This window comes from Calliopsis andreniformis, chromosome 1 (assembly GCF_051401765.1).
Source record: "Calliopsis andreniformis isolate RMS-2024a chromosome 1, iyCalAndr_principal, whole genome shotgun sequence".
In the NCBI taxonomy this organism is placed as follows: Eukaryota; Metazoa; Arthropoda; class Insecta; order Hymenoptera; family Andrenidae; genus Calliopsis; species Calliopsis andreniformis.
Genome location: NC_135062.1, coordinates 6,285,936 through 6,312,315, shown reverse-complemented (window position 1 = coordinate 6,312,315; position 26,380 = coordinate 6,285,936). Strand labels below are relative to the sequence as shown.

The following is a 26,380-nucleotide window of genomic DNA, read 5'->3' as shown; positions in this document are numbered from 1 at the left end:
GAATTTCTCAGACCATGTAAAATAAATAACTAAAATCTTTCAGATTTCGCTTTCTTTGATCCCATTAAGCATTATCATTCTCAAACGAGAATATTTCCTTATCAATGAAACACAATTAAAGAGATTAGAACAGATACAAACAAGTCTATCTCTGTATACGAAAATCGCACATGTGTACAAAACACAATGATATCGATAATCATTGACATAAAATTAATGAATAACCACGTCGACTTCTACGATCATTGCATCACCAAGGGTTAAGGGGTCAGACGCAATTGTTTCGTCCTGATGCATTGACGCCACCATAGAAATCGCGATTTTCGTCGGCGACAGATATCCGCGCGAGTGGCAAGGAAATATTGGCCATCGAAGACCAGTCGTCTTATGATTTATGCGATGCTATTAATCTAGGTTACCACGCTATCGTTCGCGCTTTGCGTATTCGCATAATCGACAAGGGTGAACGAACCTGCATTCGATTGCAATCGTGACATGCTTCTTTCGATCCAAACGAAACGAACTCATGACAAATATTTTCTTCAATTGAGAAAAGGGTGGAAGATAAACGTTGCATCAGTAGATTGTCTCGGGTAATAAGATTCGAGGATCTTTTTAGAAATACATACGTGCATAAGAAAATTTTGGAATGAATAGTGTCGCTCAATTTCTTGAGTGATTGAGGCATATTGTGGTAAATGATATATCTATAGGTAGCCTGCACAATTCTGCGAAATTTGATATTGCTGAGGTTTTCATTCACGTTACGGACTTTAGGACGTGATATTTTTTATTTAATTTATGAACTCTGGTGGTGTTTTTGTGCGTCAGTTGAATATTTTGCTAAGTATACATGATAAAGTAATAATTAAAGACGAAATGAAAATATAAATTAATGAAAGAAATGAATTACGTAAAATAAATGCATAAATTAATTTAATTTTCAGTGAATTATGTGAAATGAAAATGGTGGTATAGAAAAGATGAAACTTAGCATTAGTAGGAACATATGAATGAATTCACATTTCTGTAGTTTCAGTTTCAATGATATGCGTGCCATTCATAATTTTCAACTAGAAACTAGAACACGTGTTAATAGAAGGTAGAGTACCTTTTCCAGCATGCACAGGCAGCTGGGTAGTCAATAGTCACGAAGACCTATTTACATTGTATGCAAGCACCAGTCGAAATATACCTGTCTATAGTCAAACAAGTAGAGGTGAGGTAACTACACATACGCTGAATGAAACTTCATAGTTGGTCTTCCCAAGAGAGACACATTGTATGATGAAAATATGTTTCATAATTTCTACTTAATTTTGTACGAGGAATCGAGTTGCTCTCGTTTAAAAAATATTGTCAATTAAAACGGGTGTTTTTATATGCAATGAGCTTACTGAAATGGGTGCAATGTGGTGGAATTATTACGAATCCATTATAACAAACAATTTGCAATGGTGTCCAAATCCATTATAATAAATAATGGCAAATTCACAGCTTCGCACTTTATCGACTTTTTTAAATTATTTATAAACATTACTCATTCTGAACATAAGAAATTGAATTAGTAAAAATACTATGATCCTGCTATACCATCTTACTGTTAACCTTAAGACTCATAAATGCAAACTCGAAGAAAATCGGATACTTCAATTTATTTATCATAAAACACTTGTTGTTTTATATGAGTTACTCTATCACACCTGGCAAACATTTTAATACACATCCAAGACACCTAGTGTACGGCTACATAAATGTCTTTTAAAGTATCGATTCGCAGCCATTGAATCCAGCTGAACACGACAGAAAAGAAGCTCCAACGCGTTTGCGAGACGCTGATAAACCGTATCGAACGACATTAATCACCCGAAGCTCCGTTGTGTTCCCGACGCGTTTGACATGTTCGGCTCGCCTCGGCGACACGAATTACAACGCGAATTAGTTGTAAACCCTTGTACACGAGGCGAGCGTTGAACAGCGTCGATTGTAATTTATCAAATCGCCGTTGGCGCCCACACTTCAATCAATACGAATCTTCTGCTCAGGTCCGTGAACTCTCCCGTCTCCGTCCGTTCCGTGTTCCATCGTGAACGTTTCGAGAACGCACTTGCACGCGCGTGAGCGTTCAGGGTGCAATTTAATCAGCTTGAATGACGTTTCCTCGTTTGGAGAAGCGATGCGTGTTGGGCGAGAGAACTTCGGCCCTGCGATTTGCTTCTCTCGAAACTATACCTGATTTTGTATAGATGCTTCAGGTGATCGATATTAATGTTGGGGAATGAGTGTGACTTGGTTAGACGTTGACTTAGGGATGATTACTAGTTCTGAATTTTTTTATGAGTAGTGTTGGACCTTTTGGAATATTTGGTAATCATTGTAGCTCTGTATTTAGAATAGTGTTTTCAAAATGCTTAGAATAAAGGATAAAACATTATGAAAGTCGATTAGTGAATTGCAATATGTGTTGATCAAGTTTTTGAATAATGTTTTAGAAAAATGCAGTCAGAAATTCAATTTCGATAATCAAACAAACCGTACACAAAGATTGAGCCAAATCAGTGACTTGTACCTTACTCTTTTATCATTTTAATTGTTAAAATATTTTTTTTAGGTACAGCTATGCTTTGTAGCCTTGTCAGTGTGTGTGATCGAGCTACTTTATCTTTACATACCCTTTTATGTTAGGGGTTGTATAACCACCTCGTAGCATTTATGGGATCAGGTTTCTGACAAATTTTGGGCACTGAATCAAATATTAGCTTCTCAAACAATTAAGCATAGTCAATGTAAAAGAGTTTCTAAATTTTTTTTTATTAATTACATATTTGTTTTGTCTACTTAAAAAATATTAGATTACAGTATTGTCAATTTAACTTCATTTATTACTTACATTTTACTTTGTTATCTATTATACGTATACGCTTTTCTTTGTGTATATTTCACCCTATCCAGCCTTATAAATATAACTTTAAGTTTTTATTTATAGGTAGAAAATTGTTTATCAATAACATTCTCAGTTTCGTCCAATAGAATTTAATCTGTAAAGAGTGTCTCACATTTTTTAAATATTCTTTATTAAAATTGAGAAAAATATTGTATTCAATGAAAAATCAACCATAGTCAATTGAGTACAAGTTAACCCCAAATGGTAAAACCATTACAATGATTAATTAACGAGCTTATGGAGTATACAAGTCATATGTTCGATATAACTCATTTTATCAAATTCTAGTTCTGAAATGAAGTTGAACAAAAAGATTTTAAAGAAAAAGAAATCTTTTCGAAGAATACTACGAGAAGGAGCAAACTTATAACGAGAAGCCACTATCTTCTTGTTTTCTTAACCACATCTTCGACAGAATAATCGCATGAAGTAATTTCTAACAGTAATAACGACGATATAATAGACGTTTGCGTAATTCGCCGTGCACGTCCAACCCCCAACGACTGCAGACATACGCGCGGGGAACGCCTACACGCAAGCGTGCCGCGCGTCCGCGTGGAAAACTCTCGAGGCAAGAGGCAAGTGTGTTCACCTTAAGGCCTTTAGTCGAGCGCTGCCGCACGCGCCGTAAACATCATGCCTTGGCATCGCGAGTATTGTCGCCTCGTATTCCTTCCACTCATCTACCGTATCGAACAAACCTCTAATAATCAGTGAATCCCCTCGGATGTCCAGTGAACCGTGAAAACGATCAATGGTGAACGCTAACATCGTGCTCTGTAATGGTGTCCTCTGATGGTTTAAGTGGTACACATTTATCTAAGATTTGAATGATTAGCACTTCACAATACGTAGCGAGTTCTATAATGATCTCTTGCAAAGTTTAATCTACTGTGCGTTAATGTTTTTTCGATTTTGAGTGAATAGTTCAAATTAACCTTAGAGTCCTTCCTGATAAGTGAATATAAGTTGCCAGAAGTTCTGAAGGAAATCTCAAATCTTTTTCAGTAGTTCTATAGACTGTTTGAACTACCAAGTTCTGATTTTTAGTATATTTATGTTTCCGAGATTTCGGTGATGAACTGAGATTAGTTGTTGAGTCCTTTGGAAACAGTGAATGTAACTTCCAGAAGTTTTGAAGAGAGTCTCAAGCTTACTTCAACAGTTGAACTAAGTGTTCAGTGCTACCTAGTCCGCATTTTTCACCTTATTTTTATTTCCATGATTTCGGAGAACAACTGAGACCAACTCCAGAACTCTTCGCAAATAGAAGTGAACTTAATTATCAGAAGTTCCGAAGGAAGCCTTTAGCTTTCTGCAATAGTTCTACAGAAATCCAGTTCACTGCTACCAAATCGTGGCTTTCATTATGTTTACAACTATTGTGGCGATTTAATTAAGACTGATGTTGCTGATCAGCGTCCCTATCTCCTGGTAAATATACAAGCAAGTGGCAGAGGTGTCTCAGCCGGGAAACTCAAAGATGCTGGGCAACTTCGGTAGCAACGAGAGCATACTTGGTTACGTGGCCGCCAAAGGTACGTCGACTCGCTTGCAGCCAATTAACGCGTCGATTGTCGCGCGAGATGAATCGTTGGGGACGGGTTAAGTCATCTGTCCGCGCGTTTACCACAGGATAACTCGTTGCGACGAGAAAGTAGATAGAAAGTGGCTGGGACTGTTCTGGCCATCGAACAAATTCGAGATCGTTTTCGTCACGATAAGGGTGTTCTTATGGTCTCTTTTCTCGTTTTGCCCAGTAGACGTTTTGCTTCTAACGCTGGCATTAGCAAGAGACCTTTCGTCGGGGCGGATTATCGCGCCGCGAGATTGTCTTGAGAGCGGAGGCACTGGGTCGAGTTTCTGCTTAGCGAAGACATTTGGAGTTTGACGCTGTAGTTTCAAGTTCATAACGAAAAAGAATAGGGGGAAGTTAGGAGTAAAGGTTTCAAAGACACATGGAGTATGTTAATTCCCTTTGCGTTGTATCGTAAATATAGGATTGCTATCGCATTATGACTCACCGTTGGCATTGCAATGAGATCAGAGGGATTTGTATAGTGCTTGAGTTTTTATTGAGTTTATTCGGTGTATTTGATGAGGAATATTAAAAACGGTGGAAGTATAATCCCACAAAGTATTGTTATAAATATAATGTAATCCCATAGAAAAAATATAAAGTACATAGTATGTTTGTATTGATCTGAAGTGTTACTGTGTTTTTTAAAGGGTATTTTCCAGTTTACATAATTTTCGTTTAATACTGTAACATTCCTTGGTTAAGTGACTACGTATCATTTATTTTCAAGTATATTTTAAAGTGACGTAAAGAAAAGAAATTTTAGCATAATTTTATTTTATAAATTTGACAAAGGATAACTACTGATGAAAAAGATACGTGTATTGCTTTGCACAGGTGAATAAAGGTTTACTCTTTGTAAATATTTCTTGGTGGCAAAGATAGGTGACTGAACTAGTCCTCACAATGCTGTTAATAGTGTCGTATACATATTTAATACGTATTGGCAACCTTTCATTCCTCATTGTTCTACTTTGCGCCAATGATATAATTCTGTTGCATTGCTTAAATTTATTTGTTTCAAGAAAATTACTTAGAAATAAATCTTTAATGAATATATTCATACTTGATAACTGTATCTATTACTAAATCATCATTCTCACTTCCAAGCACTTGTGTCAATATCATATATACAGCACAAGTAAATGAAGACTATGTTAAGTCAATCAGACTGTAACAAAACTGATTTCAACAATTAAATAACTCTCCAACTAATCCACATCAAAGACAAAAAATGTCCAAGTGCAGTACACATTTATCAGGAACTCTTGCTTCAAGTTCTACGTGAAGGATACACCCATAAACTACATAACACTCTTTCAGAAACACCCTTTATATCTCATAGCGTATATCACATAGGCGAACGTGTTTGCCCTTCCCCTCTGAAACTCTCAGAAAATTTTATAATTTCCTGACAGCGAGTCTCCCACGCGTGGGGAACACGAAAAACGTGTCGTATCGTCCAAAATGATCAACGATCAGACCAGGGGCGAGCGTGGTTGAAGCGTAAGCGCGAGTCAGTGCATACTGACTCACGGTGCTTCTGTGTCAGCCGTGAATCCTTCTGGGAATACAAATTGGACGGCTCACGAGGCGTCTTCCATCGGACACCGTGAAAACCGGTGGGGCCGCGTGACTAACGGTAATCCACGGTGTATTCGCGAGTTACGACAGGCTACGCCGCGTTATTTCACCTTCCACGATGTGGAAAGTGGATCCGCCAAGTGTACGCGGTCTCCAGTCACGGTTTCATTTTCGTCCGAAGCTGATGCTTTCGCCCCGAGACCTGTTCCGTCCTGGAACTTCGTCAGGGTTTGCTCTCTGACTTCATTTTCCTGCATGGATGAGCTATATGTCTTGTAAAGATAATCGCGAACGTTGTCCCATGCGTTCTTTGCGTGATGTTGGAATACTCTGCTGTTTTTGGTAAGTTGGCAGTCGGTAGAAATGTGGGTTTTATTGGCTACAATAGGATCTTCCCCCTGTGGTCCAGCTTTTACAATGGTAAAAGGTTGTAAGAAAGTGATTAACATTGACACTCTGGGCAAAGGGAGTGATAAATGTTAGTACGATGTGCTAACCCTTAGCTGTTAAAGCTGTATGAGGTGACTAAAATTCCTGTGCTTTCAAGTACTGAATCTAAAATATACCCATTTAAGAATATATTAGGTCTGCAGGAAATTTTTAATTTTAAGTAGACACCAAATGCAGAAATCGGACAGAAGTTTCCGGTAGAACTACTATCGTTAAAAGTTGACATTAGGTATACTCTTAGCATTCAATTCACTCTTAGCAATTCAAAAAGAAGATGCCATAGACAGCCTTAGTTTAACTCGACTATAATGGGAGTGTCCAGTGCAACATTATACAGTATTTACAACTTTTTTCTGTGTTATACATATGTACGACATTAGGGATTAATCACTAAATAATTCGATATGCAAAATGGCACAGAGAGAGCCACCCGCAGCCTGCGAAGTACCCTTTTTGCTTATGGTTCGTCTTGACTGTTAACTTACCAGCAGCACACAGTATTTTTATTTCTTGTGCAAAGAGAAATGACAGTTATGTCATTAAAAGGCATGTTATTGTATTTTTCATGAACACAGTCCTGTTACTTCTAATAGTATTAACATTATTACAAATGCATCCATCCCGTTCATGGATGTAAACATGTACATTTCTATTAGATTTCTGGTTACGTCACTATCTACGTACATATGCATATCATCTAAAACTTTTCTCTTCCAACGGTACTTGTTCTTAAAATATTCTGGCTTCTATACTACATTAAATCACTATTGAATTATTTATTATCCCTGAATCGATGCGAGACTTTAGGAGCATATTGAAGAACTTGATATTAAAATAGTTTTTAAGTAACACACAATCCTCCTGAAAATTTAAAGATACTTCAAGTGATGTAAAAATAGGTAACTTTTCTTCGCCGACGAAGAAAGTCTATAAACATGATTTGAAAATTAAATACTACAAAATTAGAAAGCAGTATAATTAACTATTCTTATGAAAATTACAATGTTCTTTCATAAGAAACTTAAATAGTATTTTACATAAAGGAAGCATGAATATTAATAAATGAACATTTTTGCACGAGTTACAAACTGCAAATTAATTTTATATTTAAGTCAACAATTTGTAATTTACTTCTCTTATACCATAAATAGTTATAAAAGCTCCAGAAATCTACCATAATGTAACCACTTGTTTAACGATAAGAATGGAAAAGTCAAATCTTCAAGTTGTACGAGGTTACTCGAATACATGTAACTCGAGTAAGAAACTAGTAAAACATTATCATAGATAACGCAACAGCTTTCCAGCCCAAGTTTCCCCGCTTCGTATAAATACGTTTCGCGGAACTTCCGCTCCCATTGTTACAGTTACCGCCCTACGCATTAGTTTTGCGAACTGACTGTAAAAGCGCTTGTGTAACTTAGTAACCAAGCCCATCGTATCCTTTTCTCGGTAGAAAATCTTATATCAGCAGCACCGTATAAACCTGACGCAAACTACGAATCGAGAATTATGGATTGGTGAAACTCTACTAAGGAGTTCTATAAGAAACCTCAAAAAATATACCGACAGGGAATGCATGAGCTTTGTCAGTAAGCTGACTTGACAATTGATTTGATTCAAATGTTGTATATGATTAGCATTATGGTTTGCAATTGTATTAATTAAAAATCTAGGATTAATTAATCATTAAAAATATTAGACTGAAATATAGCAATTAATGCATTCAATGTGGTTAAGGGAATAATTTACTATTATAATTTATCATGGATAATTTATAAAGAGCTTTTTAAATGTGAATCATGGCTAATATGGTACAGTTGAATTATTAGATTAATTTAGAAAATACTACCAGATTTTTCTATGAAGTGTTAGGTAGATTTTTTACTAAAAAGTTTTTATTTTAAGCATCGAAATTAAAAGGTTATTCACGTATATAGACATCAATTCAGTGTTTTGAAAATTTTTCAAAATCTGCATCTGGTCGCTTACACTGTTCTTATGTCTCCCACTTTCTTGACAGAGCGTCAGACTTCGCAGACGTCGTCAATGATCACAGAACGAATGACAAAGTCGTTATGGAATGTGACAGTATCTTGCTCGGAATTGTTCAGCTAAACGACTGCATGCGAATCTCCTCTCATCGAGAACGTAAAAGGCAATTCAAAGCATGTCCAAGATACAATACATCGCGTGATTTTAATTAATAAAGTTGGATGGACAAGGAAGAAATTTCTAACAGGAAAAGTTCAAGTTTCTTCTTTGTACAGTTTATTAAAGAACTTTCTCTTGAAAAATAAAGTACAGGAAATGATCTAAATGAATTATTTTGTTCTGACTATATCGTCAGATTTATTTCTCAGAGAACATCTGAAAGAAGAAGAATAGTGAATGTAGACTAATAATGTAATATTAGTTTATTCGGTTTAATCTAATCACTCCCTTACTTTGGCTGTCACATCTACTATATACCTAATACATTTACGGAATTTAGGTCAGTTGTCTTAATTGAAAGTGTTCAGTTATGATTGATATATTAATAATATAGTTGCAAAAATTTAAATATATCAATGAATAAATAAACAAGATATAGTATGTCAGTTTAAATTTATTTTAAAAACTTATAATACTACATACATATAAATATACGTGCATACATATACCATAATATAATTTATATTCGAAATTTTATATTATATTTTTAATATATCTTCAGTTATAGACCAATATTTTATAACTGGCAAAAATGGACTTTTCACTCCTTAGCAATTATTTAGTGAAATAACAATTATAGTCTCGGTTATGTTACTAATTTATCCCTTCATTAGCTCAAGCCCCCTGCACGAAGTTCCACGATCTAAATTACCAATGATCTTGACACTAATTCACAAGTAATTGATCACCGCACTAAGCCGTTTTTCACTTGTCTTTGCTTCTCGTTCATATATTTACAGCTTATTTAGGACTATATGGTCTATGTATACGCATTGCGTGTGCAGTTGAAACTAGAAAAGGCTTTGTATTAAGAGCCTACACACGTGCTTTTAGTTGCACTCGCAACATTCGCGATGGAATGCTTCAACGCCTTCGCACGAGTCCTAGGAATTTCATTCTTGAATAGTAGCTGCTAATTGCGATTCATACTATGAAAAGGGAACAATGAATGTAACTCCTTTTGTAGTTACGATAATTAATAATGAAAGCAATTCACGGGTAGATGAATATATAGACGTTTAATGAAGTGAAATGATGCCTAATGGATAGGACTGTTCAACGAAATTAAAATAAATTGTAGGTATCATTAAAATAATTGAACATTTAGGAAAAATTACACTGTTTATTTAGGGAATACACCTGAGAATGTCTGTTGCGTTTATTATAGAAACGTAGTATGTAGATATTAAAATTAATAGTTTTGGACTTGAATGTATACCTAAATTAAAAGTATAGGCTACTGTAATAGACTATTAAGAATAAATAAGTATTCACACAATTATTGAAAAGCATCCTTTCAAATTTCTATAAGATCTGTTTATTTTTAAACTTCTATTTTGGAAAAAGCAAAAATAATTAACTATTCTTTTATTCCTACAATTACTATTTAAGTAATTCAATTACTTCTTTGCTTTGGCTGTCACGTCTACTTTAATTCATTTAAAAAATTTAGGCCATTCGTCTTAATTTAGAGAACTTACATAGTTTCAGTATAGATATCATACTAGTAATAAAGATACAGAATTATTGTGCCTTTGTGCGATGTAGAATATTCATAGATTTCGTTCTATAAAAGATGACACAGAATTAAAATTTATTAAATTTTTCCATTTAATAGAAATTACTTATTCTGATTTTTGTACATTGGACTTTCCCAAAAAATGCACATAGATATCTTGTAGTTACAGAATAACTTCAATAAGGTAGGAAATCAACTCCATATACTATAATTACCTATGTATTCTATATTTTTACTAATATCGCGTAGTAAATTCTATTATCTTTATGGGTACATTTAAATTGCTACTTATCCCACTTAAAACGCTTCCTAAAAGCTAAATAGAAGCCTATAACTATACTCTGGTATAAGGCAAGCAGAACGAATGGTCCTTGCATTTCCGAGCAAGTCGAGCTAACATTTCCTTGTTGCCATCGTTTTCTTATTTTTCCTTATTTCTACCTATTCTACTGTTCTCAATTATCTTCCAGGAAACATCACATACGAAATCGAATGTACGTACTTATAAGTGCCAAACACGCCCCTCTTCGTGTAGTTCTCATTGTGCACTATAGTTTCGGTCATTCGTTTGTGATAATATCGACTGTGTTAGGATAATTAACAAAATTACTTGTGTTAAACTACCTCGCGAAGTGGTCGACCGATTTCTGTGACTGAAGTTATTTCAGCCTACTGTAGTCCTTGTGTTCTTTTCATTCCAATTCTATTTATTACTCTTAACAAATTTTATAAGTTTCTTGTATTTTTTATTACTTGGAATTAGGTTAAGGTTCCCTTACTGTATCTGCGTAACATGCTAATGATAAAAATTGTTACACACGAAGGGATGCAATCAAGTTTATATTAATTTATAATGAGCTGCTGTTTATATAATGATTAATTTATTTATTAACAAGTATTTTATGTAAACGTTATAAGTCCAGAATATGGACTTGGTTTTTATGATTTGGGGAGACCAAAACTGAAAATCGTTTCCATAATTTGAAACACTTACAGGCCAAATAATCAAGTTTATTGAAAGAGAAAAGAAGTACGTATTATTTAATCGTCTCATTCATGTAATACAAATTAATTGCAATAATTACAAGCTTGGAATCAAGCTAAATTTTAGCAAATGGATTAGTAGTTCTTGTTTCCAACCATATTTAATAATTGCAGTCTTAAAGTTAGCAACTCGACAATAATTGGACACTATCTAGATTTTTCTTGAAATAGCAAGGATTCTAACATCAAAATCTCCTCGAGTAGTTTCTAAGTAACGAGCCGACCAGTTCACAGATAAATGATCCCTGGTTTCAATTGAATCCATCCATTTCCACGTCACTCAAGGACTTTCGCCTAGTTGTACGAGGTCAGGAACACAAGCTGCGAGGCCTCGTTTCACGTTCGAGGAACACGGCCGATCGTTCAATGTGCGGCCGCCAGATGAATCGTACTGGCAATTAGTAGGGAACTGGTTTCATCGACGTGTGTATTGTTCATACGTCGTTTTGATTATTGCCAGCTTCCAGTGAATTGTAGTCGTTTCTTTGTGTCGCTGAAAGCCCGCAAGATAGTTGAACCCTTCGCGCGGTTCACTTTTATCCTTAACGACCGTTCCATTCAATTTTGTTAATGGCGATAGATGCATGTGTGACTAATTGACGTTTCGTTTGTTTCTGTTGCAGATTCCCAAGATGTCGATCTCGATGCTATCCTCGGCGAACTGTGCGCCCTGGAGCGACGCTGTGATGGCGATATCGCTGCTACACCCGCATCTGATTCACAGAGACAAGGCCGACCCAACAGCACCAGGATCACTGCTGGCGACAATACCGATATCGGCAAAAACGAAGGAGGTAATTTCTTTGTTGAATATCTTAAATATTATTTATTTCGTATTTGAGCAATGTTTTTCACAGAATGTGTAGAATTTGTACAGGATAGCAAAAAACGCGACAATTCATGTTAGGTACTTGCTTTATTCTCGTACAGTGTTGAAATAGCTGTTACGTAGAAGTATGATCAAATCAATTTCAAACATATAAAATATCGTAAATTGTATTTCCAAGTCAACGAATATTATTTACATATTTATATTCATATTTATATTCATATAATAATACACCCATATGTAAAATATTAAAATATTAAGAATTTAAGTTACGAATTTCAATAAAAATTATTTTAAACACGTATTTTGTAAAATTTGTATTATTGACTGATAAGAGACAAAAAACAGCGATAACAAAATATATGGCATCATAAATGTGCCATACATATGTTTGTACATATTGTTTCTATGCGACAACTTTTATAAAAAAGTGTAAATTCTCTTCATCAGTAAGTTCTCCAGTGCATAAGACATTTCTCACTTGTACATTATTTTTTAAAAACTTTCTTCCAATAAGAAACATATTTATTACAATCCAATGAATTTCTTAAATTATTTTGTTACTCTGATTTAATATATTTCTCGAAGTTAAATCAATACAGTTCTATATCAACATTTGCAATCCAATTCGACATATCAAGTTCACTGGGAAACTCGATCGCAATCCTACAAATATCACTTAAACTCTCAAACGTGCTCAAAAACTTGTCGGAGCTGAGTATACTGTCCAGGCTGCAATTCGATTACATCATTGTGTCACGCCTCGTTTCTCCGATTTTTAAGATAAGACTTTCGCGTCAACAAAAAGTCGATTTAACTGGTTTCTCCGGCAACTCCAATACAGTATCAGTTTTGTAATCGATATTCTATAGAATACTTATCAGACGCACAGTTAAATGAAGCTCCTATGCCCAGTACTAGCAGCTGCGAAACTGTTCATCTATGTATTGCTGAATCGGTTTAATGTTTGTTACAGCTATGCGCACTGATAGTCCTGACAATGACAGCGCGTTCTCAGACACGGTATCGATGTTGTCCAGCGAGAGCTCAGCAAGTAGCAGTGGCTCTGGGCATAAACCACCTCAGGCTGCCATGCACACAGCCCCCCAACAACAATCCCATTCACTCATGGGTGAGTTTCCATTATTACGTGGATCTTTAAGCGGCAGATAATGGGATGCAATTACTGTTTGATAAGTTTTGGGACATATTTCCTTCGTATTTTGTCAAAGAGAAGGATGTATAGAAAACGAAGACTAAACAGTTGAATATGTTTTAACTTTTTGTATTGTAAGTAAGAACTTCATTTATGTTGGTAATCACGTTTAGAAACTTTGGTATCATTTCTAGCAAATCATGAAATTTTGAGAAGAAAACGGTGGTTTTTCGAAAAATGGCTTTTATATTATTCCATTTATAAACTATGCAAACAAGAATTCTGCATATAGTATTGGTCTTTGGATATCATGTAGTAGTAATGTTACTAATTGTGGTGCAGAAAGTTTACTCAAAAGTAAAAAAAGCAGGGTACCAAAGCTTAAAACAAAATGTATTCTAGAATTGGAAAAAGTCTAACATCTTTATGTCATCACTAAGATTAATGATTTCAAGTTTCATTATACAAATGTACATCTATCGTAAAATATTATCTACACTGTTAAATACCAAATATGACAAGTTATCTAATTTCACATTGCAAGATGCTGCAAGCAGAGTCAAGGCAGAAAAAATCCGACTGGCGTTGGAGAAGATGCGCGAGGCGAGTGTTCAAAAACTCTTCATCAAAGCTTTCACACTGGATGGTAGCGGGAAAAGTTTGTTAGTGGACGAAGGAATGAGCGTGGCTCACGTGTGCAGACTTCTAGCAGACAAAAATCATGTACCAATGGACCCAAAATGGGCTGTGGTGGAACATCTGCCTGACCTTTTCATGGGTGAGTATCTTTTCCTCATAAATTCATCGTCAGTTAAAAATCTTCGAATATTTTTAATTATTGGTTAAATTATTTTGATCCACAGAAAGAGTATACGAGGATCATGAGTTGCTAGTAGAAAACCTCTTGTTATGGACGAGAGACTCGAAGAACAAATTACTTTTCGTCGAGAGGTCAGAGAAAACTCAACTCTTTTTAACCCCGGAGAGGTTCCTTCTGGGTCCAACTGATAGGAGTAGTAGCGAATATGATGACCATTCTCGTAATATTCTCCTAGAGGAGTTCTTCTCCAGTAGCAACGTCGGTGTACCAGAGGTAACTGTTAATATACCTTGTTTGTTCAATGTTTCATCTGTATGAAATGCAACATACGTAACTAAATGGAATCACATAATACATCACAGAAATCCTGAACAAGTAATCTTATATATTCTTCTCATGTGTAGGTTGAGGGACCGCTATATCTAAAATCGGACAGCAAGAAAGGTTGGAAGAGGTATCATTTCATCCTACGAGCTTCTGGCCTCTACTATTGGCCAAAAGAGAAGGCTCGCACTGCACGCGATCTTGTTTGTCTGGCAACCTTTGATGTAAACCAAATTTACTACGGCGTTGGCTGGAAGAAAAAATACAAAGCTCCAACGGATTTCTGCTTTGCGGTGAAGCATCCCAGACTACAACAACCGAAGTCGACGAAATACATAAAGTTCCTCTGCGCAGAAGACAATGCATCCTTGGAACGGTGGATGGTCGGGATTAGGGTGGCTAAATATGGTCGAACACTGATGGAGAATTACAGAACTCTGGTTGATGAATTGGCACAGGAAGATCTGGACATATTGGCACATGCGAGGTCATGTTCTGTCAGCTCGATCGCTGTTCCGCCTCAGAATCAAACGCAGTACAATACCAGTAACGACAATGCACGTCAGTTCACGGAGAATTCGAGGCACAACGTGGAAGTTTCTAACGTTAGACAGTATGATGGTCAAAGGCAGAGTTACAATTCGGAGCAAAGGCAGAGCTACAATAACGATGGGAGATTAAGTAGAGCCAGCAGCTCGAGTTCCAGTGGATGTCTATCTGATGGAGCGCCCAGTAGTTGCGAGGTAACTATTAAAAATTGCATATTAAGATATTAATTCTCGTTCGGATCTATTTGGACCCTAAGTCTGCAGCTTGCAGTCATAAACGGTTCGCCGAACGAGGGTTAAGTAACACGATAAGAAAATCGTTGCATGGTACTTGTTCATGCCGCAAAGTTGGATCAATATCTGATGCTTTCTATATTTTCTGTCATAGGTGGCCTTTGAGTGTGGCGAATTTCCAACTGGGACGATAAAAAGAAAACCTTCGATGAACCCGAAACTTCCCCTTACATCCATCACAAGACAATTGAAGGAGGTGGGCGAGACAGTTCGAGATGAGCCAGACTCTTGTCCAAGTCCTACGAGTTCTGGATCTGGCACATTGACCAGAAGGCACAGTCGAAGAAGAAGTGGCACTGATTCAGACGGATCTGGCACACTGAAACGGCATCATCGATCTGGCAACGCCACTCCAGTTAGTCCTGTGCCTCCTGGTACACCAGTCAGGGAAAGAGCAAGTCCTATGGGATACACCAGAGCAGATATTCAGGAATCGAAAACACCAACGAGTCCGATACCAGCGTGTATGGTACGTATCAATCATTTATGAAGATATGATCACATTGAAGTAGGTAAATAACTTTGATTTAGTGAAGATAGTATTTAGTAGCTTGTACCTTATATCATTCTTGAAATTTCTCTTATAATCAAAGCTGATATTGTTTTTTCCTCATAGTATAAAGTCTGTATTTATATTAGTAAATTATTATCTAATAATATTACAGGTGGATTCAATTACTTCTTTGCCACCGCCGCCATCACCATCACGAGTCGCCGAGGAAACAGAATCTGACAACGAGCCACTTCCACCGCCTCCTCCAGAGATGTTCCGATCGAACCTCTCTCTGGACTCATTACCACCACCTCCAGCCCCAGGTGAACTACCTGTGTGTAACACTCCTGAACTTTCTGGCTCGTCGTTGAGTCTTGCGTCCCTTCCACCACCTCCGAGTCCTTTGGTAGGTGAAACGGGAACGATTCGTCGAGCAAGACCCAAACAGTCTACTCCTACGAATTCGATAACCCCTGAAAACACACCAACGCATACTCCAAGATCTGCCAATCAGCAGATGTATTCGATAAACTCGTTACAAAATAACACAAACTCGGTGCAGAACAGTCAGAACTATAATTCAAACTCGCAGAACGCTGTCCACGTGAATAATTCTGCGAACTCGATGTCCACTCCGCATAGTTCCTATCCAGGATCCAGCGCAAGTACGCCAACGTACGCCCCAAGCTCGCCGAACTTCGCTACGCCACCACCGTTCGTTCCTCCGCCAGCGTATGGGTCTCAGCAGCAACACAGTAACTCGCAGAGCCTCACCAGGCAAAACTCGAAGGTGGACTCGATTTACGGTACTCATCCGATTATTCAACCGATCAGGCCCAACCCAAACATGGACACGGTGCGACGAAGTGCCATGAAACAGAGCTCTGGTCACTACGCAGCTCCTCCTTATTTGGCGGAATTAAAGGCTGCCTCCAGCCCACAGCCTCAGCGCAGAGTGACGATCCAGGAGCCGCCAACGTCGCCCAAATCCAAAACAGGTACTGGCAAAAAAATCTCGTTCAATCTTCCGCCTCAGCAAGAGCCAGGTAGTCCTGCGTTGCCACAAAGGAAACCGATGCCTCCCAGAAGATCTGACAGCACGAGACTCACGTCACCTAAGAAGCTCGCTGCATCCGACCAAGCGCCTCCTGGTGATTTTCTGAAGGATCTACAAAGAGTGATGAGGAAAAAATGGCAAGTCGCGCAAAAGTGCAAATTGGATTCGACCACTACTCCACACGAAGTTCTCGGTTTCCGTGATCCACCACCTGCTGTCGCAGATTACAGAGAAACCAATGTATCGAATTGGGTTCAGGAACATTATGGAGCCGATAACTTATACGAGAACGTATACGCGACAGATCCACATGCGCCAGTGGAGTACGCTTCTAGCCCAGCCAGGCAATCGACCGTCAGATTCGCAGACGAGAATCGTAGTATCAATATCGTAAATGCTATCGCCAGTAAGAGAAGACCTCCCCCACCACCGCCGAAGCGGGCAGAGACCACCCATTTGACCACCACTAGAGCGATGCACTGACAATAGCAGATACTTCAGCCCCATCCCGAAAGGCGATGGTACTGCTGTCTGTGCAGCTGGTGGAAGGACTAAGGAAAAAGGCGAGAGGGATTCGCTTTGCTCTGTGATTCGGTCACTGTTTCGAGGTCCTTTGTATCGAATCCACAATTTGATCGTCCTTTGCATCGTTGGGGGTGCTCGTCCAGAAATAAGGAAAGGAGGATCGATAATTGTCCTCTAGGAGAACGATTCGAAAGGCTTCATATTCGCCAGAGTTTACATGGAATATCAGCTTGGCTGGAAATCACCATTATCTGCGTAAATGTAGAATTCTGAAGATGGAAGGTCGGATGATCGGGATATACTGCCAGATGATGACCGTTAAACGTCAAGCCGAGTACGTGGCCGATGTTGCGTAGGGAATTTTTAGCGAGAACTTGAATTTACCGAGTCGGGGCTGTAAGTTACGGAGTCCGATGTTAAACATCAATACGTATCTTAGCGCCGATCATTTTTCACGGCCGTTTAATTCTAGAGTAAGGAAAACACTGCCGCACATATTGAGGATGTGATAATAGAAGTTTTAAGCTCCTACAAAATTGTTTCTCGTGATTCGGGACGAATCTTATCGTCTTTAAAGACGTATGAACTGCCGACCGTATCTCTTGTGTGCAAAGTTAACGCAGCGTTAGCTAAGCTTAGTTGTATTTTCACTGACGAGTTGAAATCCGGGGCGGAAATGGGACATTTTTCCAGTGTTTTCTGCACTGATGGAACAGCCATAATGCAAATGGATTAACGTGAAGGTTTTAGAACAAAGATAACGAGAGACAGAGAAAAAGGGAAACGCTGTTCGCGAAGTACACGGTACGCACTGCGTTCTTTTTTTAAAATCCTCGTACATAGATGTGTATGTATATAAATGGAACCACGTATGAGCGTTTATATCAATATATTGATCTTTGATGCTGTATGTTTAGATAATAACGTACAATTCGAAATAACTTCTGCGACGTGGACACCCTTGGTTTGTTCGATGAACCTCGATCAAATGTTATGCTTTGGGGACTCATTTGGTATATGTTTGTTATCGAGGACACCACTTATTCGCTTTCCTTGATGTTTCATGCTGTAACCTCAGATCTCATTTATACTGTTTTCACTACTTGTTTCGTTTGACCGTTTTTCTTTCAGTTAGATAATAATGGATGAAATCGAAGCGTTGTTCAAATGAACACGCACAGAAAAATGAATATTTTAATGAATGTACTAAGACAAATTTTAGTTATTCTTAAATAGTTTTCCTAAAATTGTTCTGTCTATTTTCATTTGAGTGCGGATACAGTGTGTTTTGAAACTATTAGTAGAATATTCACTAAGGGAACTTATTAAAAGAAACAAGAAGTTTTTGTAAATTTTTTACTTTTTTAATTAATCATGACTAAATTCATATTAAAAAAATTTTTTAATCATTGTACTTTTTCATGTTTATTAAAATAGTAGTGCAATAGAAATTGTCTAAAAAGTTAAAGAAATAGTTTCTATTGCAAAACTAAAAACTATTTCATAAATATATATGTATATTATAAGCTTTTTAGTTTTTTTTATAAGTTTTACTGAATAGTAAGATCTAAAATTTTGAAACACTCTGTACACTGTACATAGCTATATTAATTTCTTCGCAAATTTCTCATAATGAAATGATTAAAAAATCGTACTATTTTAATATATTACAGTTCCACGAATTTCGCTTGTAAATTCACAAAACAATATCGACCCATTGAACTCACGTCGAAGTTCGCTGCCAAAAGCCATAATCGTCGATAAATCATCCTACCGATGATCGACTAATTTGGTATCATATCGCTTAACGATTTCAAATCGTCCTGATCACCCATTATCAAGGTAACGTCACATGTTTCATCGCATAGATTTGTACTTGTACACTAAACACGGAGCAAAAGTGGACGCTGAATGAGGAACAATATTCTGCGCTGCCATTTTGCACTCGCGTGATAGCCGATGGAATTTTCAGCAACGACTGGCGGCCTCCCGTCGGGAGGTCGATCTAACCGATCTAACACATCTAACTTTTGTATATCACTTACGGATTTCTACCAATTTCTATCGTGTTTGGCGTGTCTTTACACACGACCGTTTTATACCTTTCTACGATCCTTCGATGAAGATACAATCCCATGCAGCTATCGAGATCCGTTTCGAAGAGGTTGAAATCAAGTCTCACCGTTGCGTTCGAGAGAGTTTCTGGGTCCCTTATGAACTTTTTACACTGTTAAGGACAGTAGGAGAAGCGATCGAAATATGATATTTTGCTATCGAGCTTGAACGCTCAATTTTGCCCAATTTTGATATCGAGCGAGACGATCCACATGGTCGATCGTTTCGAAACGCAGCGTCGACTTCTTGTCTCAGAAGAGAATGATTTGGCTCGATCGGCGCACGAACAAGCGAGACTTCAGTAAGGGATAAGAGATTTGTGTAACGCGCCGATTTAAATGTAACCTACTGTAATCGTCTGCCGTTAGCGCGCGGTCCAATCAAACTGAACCAATAATAGTAATGGTAACAATTATCGCTAATGAGTTATGCATTTTCTGGGGAGTAGTGTATCGATCGTATGGGATCTTGATCGCCGTACTGATTTTTACGTGTAAGCGAAGTTTCTACGAGTACCGAGCACTTTAACATAGAACTGATGCCATGTTGGATTTCTTGACGCGCAAGTTTGTTGATCCTGATGTTCGAAAATGAGAAGCCAGTTTTAATAAATGACAATTTGTTCGGAAATGAGAGGGATAATATATATTATAGTATTGTTGTGGTTATACAACAATACCTATTTTATGTATAGCTACAATGATGTAATATGTGGAATATAATTGAATTTGATTATGACTGAAAGTTGCAGAAGGACAAAGTTTCAGTTTTCGATACTGTGTTACTTGCAAGTGAAAAATATGGTAGATAATAAATTAATTTACAATTCTAATTGAATATCTACAAAATGAAATTTATGGATCCTAACTCTGTAACCCAATTAAGTTACATAACTAATCGTTTGTATTATTTGTAAGGTTCCATTTATTTATTTGAATCTTATTGTATAATTGTGATTCAGAGGCGGCAGTACAAACGTTAAATTAATAAAAATTACATGTATGAAAGAAAGTATGAAGTTTCAATTTGTAAAAATCTATATTAAGGAGGCTTCTTAGGGATAACGAATTTGTAATATGTAATTAAGTGGAAACTGCAAGTGACTGAAGATTTGGGTTACAGAGATTCGAATTCAGAAATAAATTCTGATTGTAATTTTAAATAACATCTAGGGAAGATTACTCTCTAAATTCCTAAGAACAGAAATTATGAATAAAAATTTGTATAACTTATTTTATGGAATATTTCCTATTTCTATCTATTAAAAATACGGTTTAGAGAAATACGTAGAAGGGATATTGAAAGAAAGTCAGTAAATAGGGAGAGCTAAAGGCACTGGAAAATATGGCATTTTATTAACAAAATGTGTGATAGTCAAAGATATTCAATCTTGTAGTACTTCAACCTACCTTAATTTTTGTTTCTAGGTAATATGTATCATCAGTAGTATCTATGTAATATTTTGTTATCATTAGCAAATTAGATATAAGTTTGTATATGAACAATGTGACTAAAATTTGGACTCTTTCGCAAGGTAAAAAGCATTTTAATGAGAACCAACCAAGGACGGATTTTCAAATTTCGCGCCTAATCGCGGCGCGCATTGATAGAGAATTTAAATCCCTCCAGTTCATAAAATACTTCAATTTTTAATTACAGTTTTTCATTAATAACAAAATTTTCTATAGATATTATTGATCATACATACTACTTATAAATAAATAAAAAAATTAAAGTTGATCGGGATATTAAAAGGTTGAATTTCCTCTTGTAGAATCCTCGATATACACAAGCGATAAAGGAAGGAGGGATCCACAGATTATTTTACGATTTCAAAAGATCCCTCCTTCAGTACTTTACGATAAATTAGAAATTTTAGAAGCGAAGCTTCTTCCATTTCCTTTCTCTCGAACATCCGCCTCAACAGCATGCGTCACGTGGGTTCGGTTTCCGACAACTTTTTAACAACGACCACGCTCCATTTTGTAACGCACTGGGTCAAGGGGCCTTAGCGAATCGAGCAGGTAGCTTAGCGTTAGAGCTCGCGCGCTTGATCGTTTTCTTAGCGCTTTGAAGCCGATTTGATCGAGCGACGCATGCGCAGCGCCGTTAACAATGATCAACGATTATCCCTTCGTTTCGATTGTGGTCGAAGGAAAGAACAGACGATGAGTTATCGACTAGAATAGTGAAATTCCTTCGCGATGAAGGGTCGAGTGCAATCTAGGGAGATTCGTAGCGACCGGAAATCGCTGATGATCGCTGCCAAGAGATGTAATGTATAGAGAGTGAGGAGTGAAGACGAGAGACAGAATTGTAAGGAATCTAAGTATGTACAGTGGTGTGTGACCGCCACGAGGAATTATGTTTACCCTTGTATACCTCGTACCTATCGTTCTTTTTTCTTTTTCCTCTAATCAAGTAACACCCTATGTTGTACGTACATTTTTTGTAAATATTGTAACGAACCGGTAGCGCAAAGATGGAGAAAATGAACGTCGATGGGGGCGAGTCCCGCGACCGATTTATTAATAATATACAAAACTCATTGTATTTATGGATGACGAGGGGGCGAGATCTTTTTGTTTCGTTTCTGTCAAGGGAGGAAAGAAAAAGGGAATATCCAGTCTTGCGAACGCGGCTCCAACTGCGTTTCGTTCGATTATTCCGGTCTGTCGACGAATCTGACGAACCCTTTGGACACTATGTTTGCATATTATCGATTACTTTTATTCCTTTTGTTTTTGTTAAGCATAGTTTAGAGCTAGAGCCGTTTAACGATTGTGTTTTCCTCTTCCTTCGGATATTATTGTGACCGTTTCAAATTGCGACAATATCGATTACTTTTGCGGAGATTACCCTATCTCTCGACGCCAATCGTTTTGGGTAATGACAGACACTAGGTGGAAAACGAAAACAATGCGCAGCAGTTGAAACATTACAGGTATTATATTCATGTTTTTATGTAAATAAATTTTTGGTATATTTCAATGATCGTTGTGTGGTTGTTTCTTTGTATTTTTTAAGAAACGAATACATTGGTCGGCGTAAATTTATGTTGCTTTAAAATTCGTAGTTAGAAACTGTCTTTGTTCTGTCATCTTAAAATTTAGAAACTATCTTAGTGTCAGAATCCTATGACGTGCAGCTATAAATTTTGGAAATTATTCGAGATATTCAGGTAAGGTTCTCGTGTTGAAACTAGCATCTGTGAAAGAGTTAATATGTTTGGAAAGTTTTTGATGGGAAATCAATCCTGATAAGACGAAAATCAATATGTCGAAATTGCTTTTGAGACTTCGTTCCTGAATTATTAATATATTAATAGATATAATACGCGTCTGATTTGGAACTTGTTTCACTAATGTTGCTGCGCCTGTCCTGGCTAATATATGTCAACAGCAGAACATATCTCTGAATCAGGCATGTGTCGCGCGTATTTTAAGCGCGTCTTTAACAATTTATAATTGGAAAATGAAACCTCAGGGGCAATTTCGTTATTTTTTATTTTTATGTGATTATAACATGTAACATCAGCCCTTGAAATTGTTTATACCTGCTGTCGAACACGCTGTAGATTATATTCAATGCAAGTTGACTTACGAATTTTTATTAAGTGAAATTTTTCGGATTTGTTCTTCAAATCTTTTTATACACTGAAAAGACAATAATTAAAGACGTATTTGAAATTTTTGTTGGTGTCTAGTTATGTATTTTTTAATATAAATTATTAGAAACTAACTGATACTCAATCAATAGTATTCAATAATAATAGTAAGTACCTATTTACTTAAATATACACTTTTTTCTAAATAAATTGAGAGGTTCATAATAAAAGTACCCTTGTATAATTTTAGGATATTTTTTTACGAGAACATATTCTAGTGATCGAAAGCAAGAGTCACATCATAGCGAAAACTGTGCTATCAAAAATATGTGACTAATATGATGAATAGTAAAGATGCTAGAGTACTTTTTGCTTTTCTGAAAAAGAAGATAAAAATCGAGAGGGGCTAGTTCTTTTGATATGAGCCCCACAGTTATTTTTTTCAGATAATACCACACAAGAATTGAATGAAACAGGCAAAAATTCATGTGAAAATGCAAGTTTATATAGACGTTTGCTCATATCGATAAGGATTTAATAGAAAACTGTAAAGCCGAAATAAATCGGCTTAGGTGAAATAGGTAGTGCTTATATTCGCATGTGGATTTTCGTCCAGTATTTTCATGCGCATTTTTCCAAAGAAAATTTCGAATCATGCGGTCGACGAGTTTCCACTGTGGCGCAAGTGATAAAACAGTGCTGGTTGCTGTTCATAAAACGGTCCAATAAAAAGCCCCGTTTTTAATATTCCCTGGCGGCGGCGCAAGGGACGCGTCGCGCAAGTACGCATAAACTCTTCGGCTATTGAATTTTCTTTGCATAAAGCCGATCCTCCTATAACGCAATATCGCCTCTACTATGAGATAAAAAATTAAACATCCATTTTCGGTGTTTTCATCACATTATCAGTGAATTTTCCACCCTCAAGCCATCCACTTATTTACATAGCTGTAAAATAGGATCATTATAGACGAAGGAAAATTTGATCGTAACACGTATTATATTGAAATTTTTCTGAAAATCCTATTATTTTTATAGCAACGAAACGAATTTAGATCGTAGTTTCGGTTGTAGAAAATTGGGGAAGATGTGTGCGTCTGTTATGTCCTCAAAGAAAATTAAAAGATATATTATCATAATTTGATTCTATCAAATACTGAATCGTCCTTTCAATAATTCGTTTTTAAGATCGGTTCAAATATTGCAGTGTAGAAATTAATTTTTTTAAATAAAAATAGTTGGTTAAATAGAGAACTTTTACCGATTAAATACTGTAATTGTAAATTAATGTAAAACAGTAATTCTAAGAGATGAGATCAATACTTTTTGTTTAACGAAGTTTTGAAAATATAAGATTGAAGTTTTAATTAAAAAAATTTTAATTTTTTATTATTTCAATTTATATAATGTTAGCATACTAATTGAAAGGAGTAAAAGGTAATAATCTGATAATCAAAAATTATCTAAGGGACTGAAATAAAACAAAGCAGAAAAAGTGAATTCTAAATTAATTAAAGACAAGTTTCAATAACAATAATAATTAAATAGATTTTTCTTCTAAATATAATAGGATACATAAAGCAGTAATAGATACAAATTATCTGTTCATTAGTAAAAATAAAATTTCTCTGATCATTCCCGATTGTGTAGTTTCTGCTCGAGTATCTCTTAGTTCTATACGATTCATAATGTATAATAACGACATTCATGCCTAACCAGTGACTTCTATTCATCGAAATCGAAATCTCATCGAATTTACCTATGTATTTCACAATTATATATAGAACCAGAAAGAAGAACAGAAGTTTGAAATAGTAAAATGCTGAAAGAAGTTCATACAGTCCACATATTCTCCACATATTTTCTAGGTTCCCAACGTTACCTAGAAACTCCAAAGCATGAAATATATCAAACATCTAAAATACAGCATATAAAATAAGAAAGAGAAATACCTTATATATGTCTCGAACCTCATTACTTTTCTCACGTGACCTATGAATAGAAATGTACTTATCAATAAAGGTGTATCAACTTTTCATGAATAGCTGAGCTGAGTAGGTCCACAGTTAGTGTCTCAACTGATATATCAAAGTGTCAGGAGAACGTCATAGAAGACACACTAGAACGTGATCTTGACAATTACGGGCTACTTACTCTCGATAAGTAAGTAATTTCATTCTAAGGTTACTACTTTCGTAGCCCATGGCCCATATGTTACCTTTGCCGATGTTGTTTTATAACTCGAGAAGATTGACGTAAATATATGAAATTGCTGGCCGCCCCGTTGGCGTGGGCGCAGGGTACAATTTTATAGACCCCTTTTACGACTTATGGGAGTCGTGTGTTCTACTTTGCGTTTACGTTATATACGCGACCCTCGAGCGCTCATGGCCTCTGTTGGGGAGCGTCCTCCTCTTTTCTATCGGAAACGGTCCGAAAAAATGCCTATCTCCTCTTCCCATTCGAATTCTTTAAAGGCACCGCGCTTTAGAGAGAATATGAAACCATCTCCGACAGTCTCGAATCTCTTACGTGTAACGTTTCATTTCTCGGCTGGAATCAATAACACGGAACGCTTCCTTCTCTCAATAAGAATACGTTATTCGTGGTTCAGTGTCGAACTTTTGTCGCTTATTCCTCTGTAGATACTGCCACACTTCCTGGTGAGCTGCTTTTTGTTTACAGAGGTGTCGGAGGGCCAGATACATTGATTCTCGAATTTTGAAATTTTCAACTCGATAAGCTAACAATGTTTAAACTGTGAAATTTTCTAATATTTCAATTTTGAAATTTTCATAATTTTGTATATATGAATTTTCAAATTTTTAGAGTTTCACATTTAAAAATTTTCGAATATTGAAGTTTTCAAATTTTGACGTTTTTAAATTCTCAGATACTCAGAATTTTAAAAATTTTCACACTATTCAATTTTCATACATTTAAACTTTAAATATTCAAAATGTAAAAATGTCATATTTAAACCTTCAAATTTGTCACATTTTTAAGTTTTCAAACTGTAACTGTTTCTTAATCTAGTCAAAGCTTCAAATATTCTCATTATTCATATTTGCATGTTTCCAAATACTTCAGCATCCAAATATCCAAATTTTCGAATATTGAAGTTTTCAAATTTTGACGTTTTTAAGTTCTCAGATACTCAGAATTTTAAAAATTTTCACACTATTCAATTTTCATACATTTAAACTTTAAATATTCAAAATGTAAAAGTGTTATATTTAAACCTTCAAATTTGTCACATTTTTAAATTTTCAAACTGT

The 26,380-nt window shown here is 36.3% G+C and overlaps 1 protein-coding gene across 3 annotated transcripts in view; it reads left to right on the top strand.

Moving 5' to 3' along the window:
• The window catches only part of LOC143184347 (uncharacterized), a 242,548-nt gene extending 223,856 nt beyond the window's left edge, over window positions 1-18,692 (top strand). For all 3 annotated transcript variants that reach the window (XM_076386627.1, XM_076386545.1, XM_076386711.1), the window contains 7 exons: window positions 11,958-12,128; window positions 13,140-13,295; window positions 13,864-14,097; window positions 14,183-14,412; window positions 14,544-15,206; window positions 15,400-15,774; window positions 15,971-18,692. In XM_076386627.1, coding sequence (XP_076242742.1) covers window positions 11,958-12,128; window positions 13,140-13,295; window positions 13,864-14,097; window positions 14,183-14,412; window positions 14,544-15,206; window positions 15,400-15,774; window positions 15,971-17,338 — 3,197 coding nt within the window. In that variant the 3' untranslated portion in view covers window positions 17,339-18,692. The remainder of the gene's footprint in view (window positions 1-11,957; window positions 12,129-13,139; window positions 13,296-13,863; window positions 14,098-14,182; window positions 14,413-14,543; window positions 15,207-15,399; window positions 15,775-15,970) is intronic.
• Window positions 18,693-26,380: the final 7,688 nt, after the last annotated feature.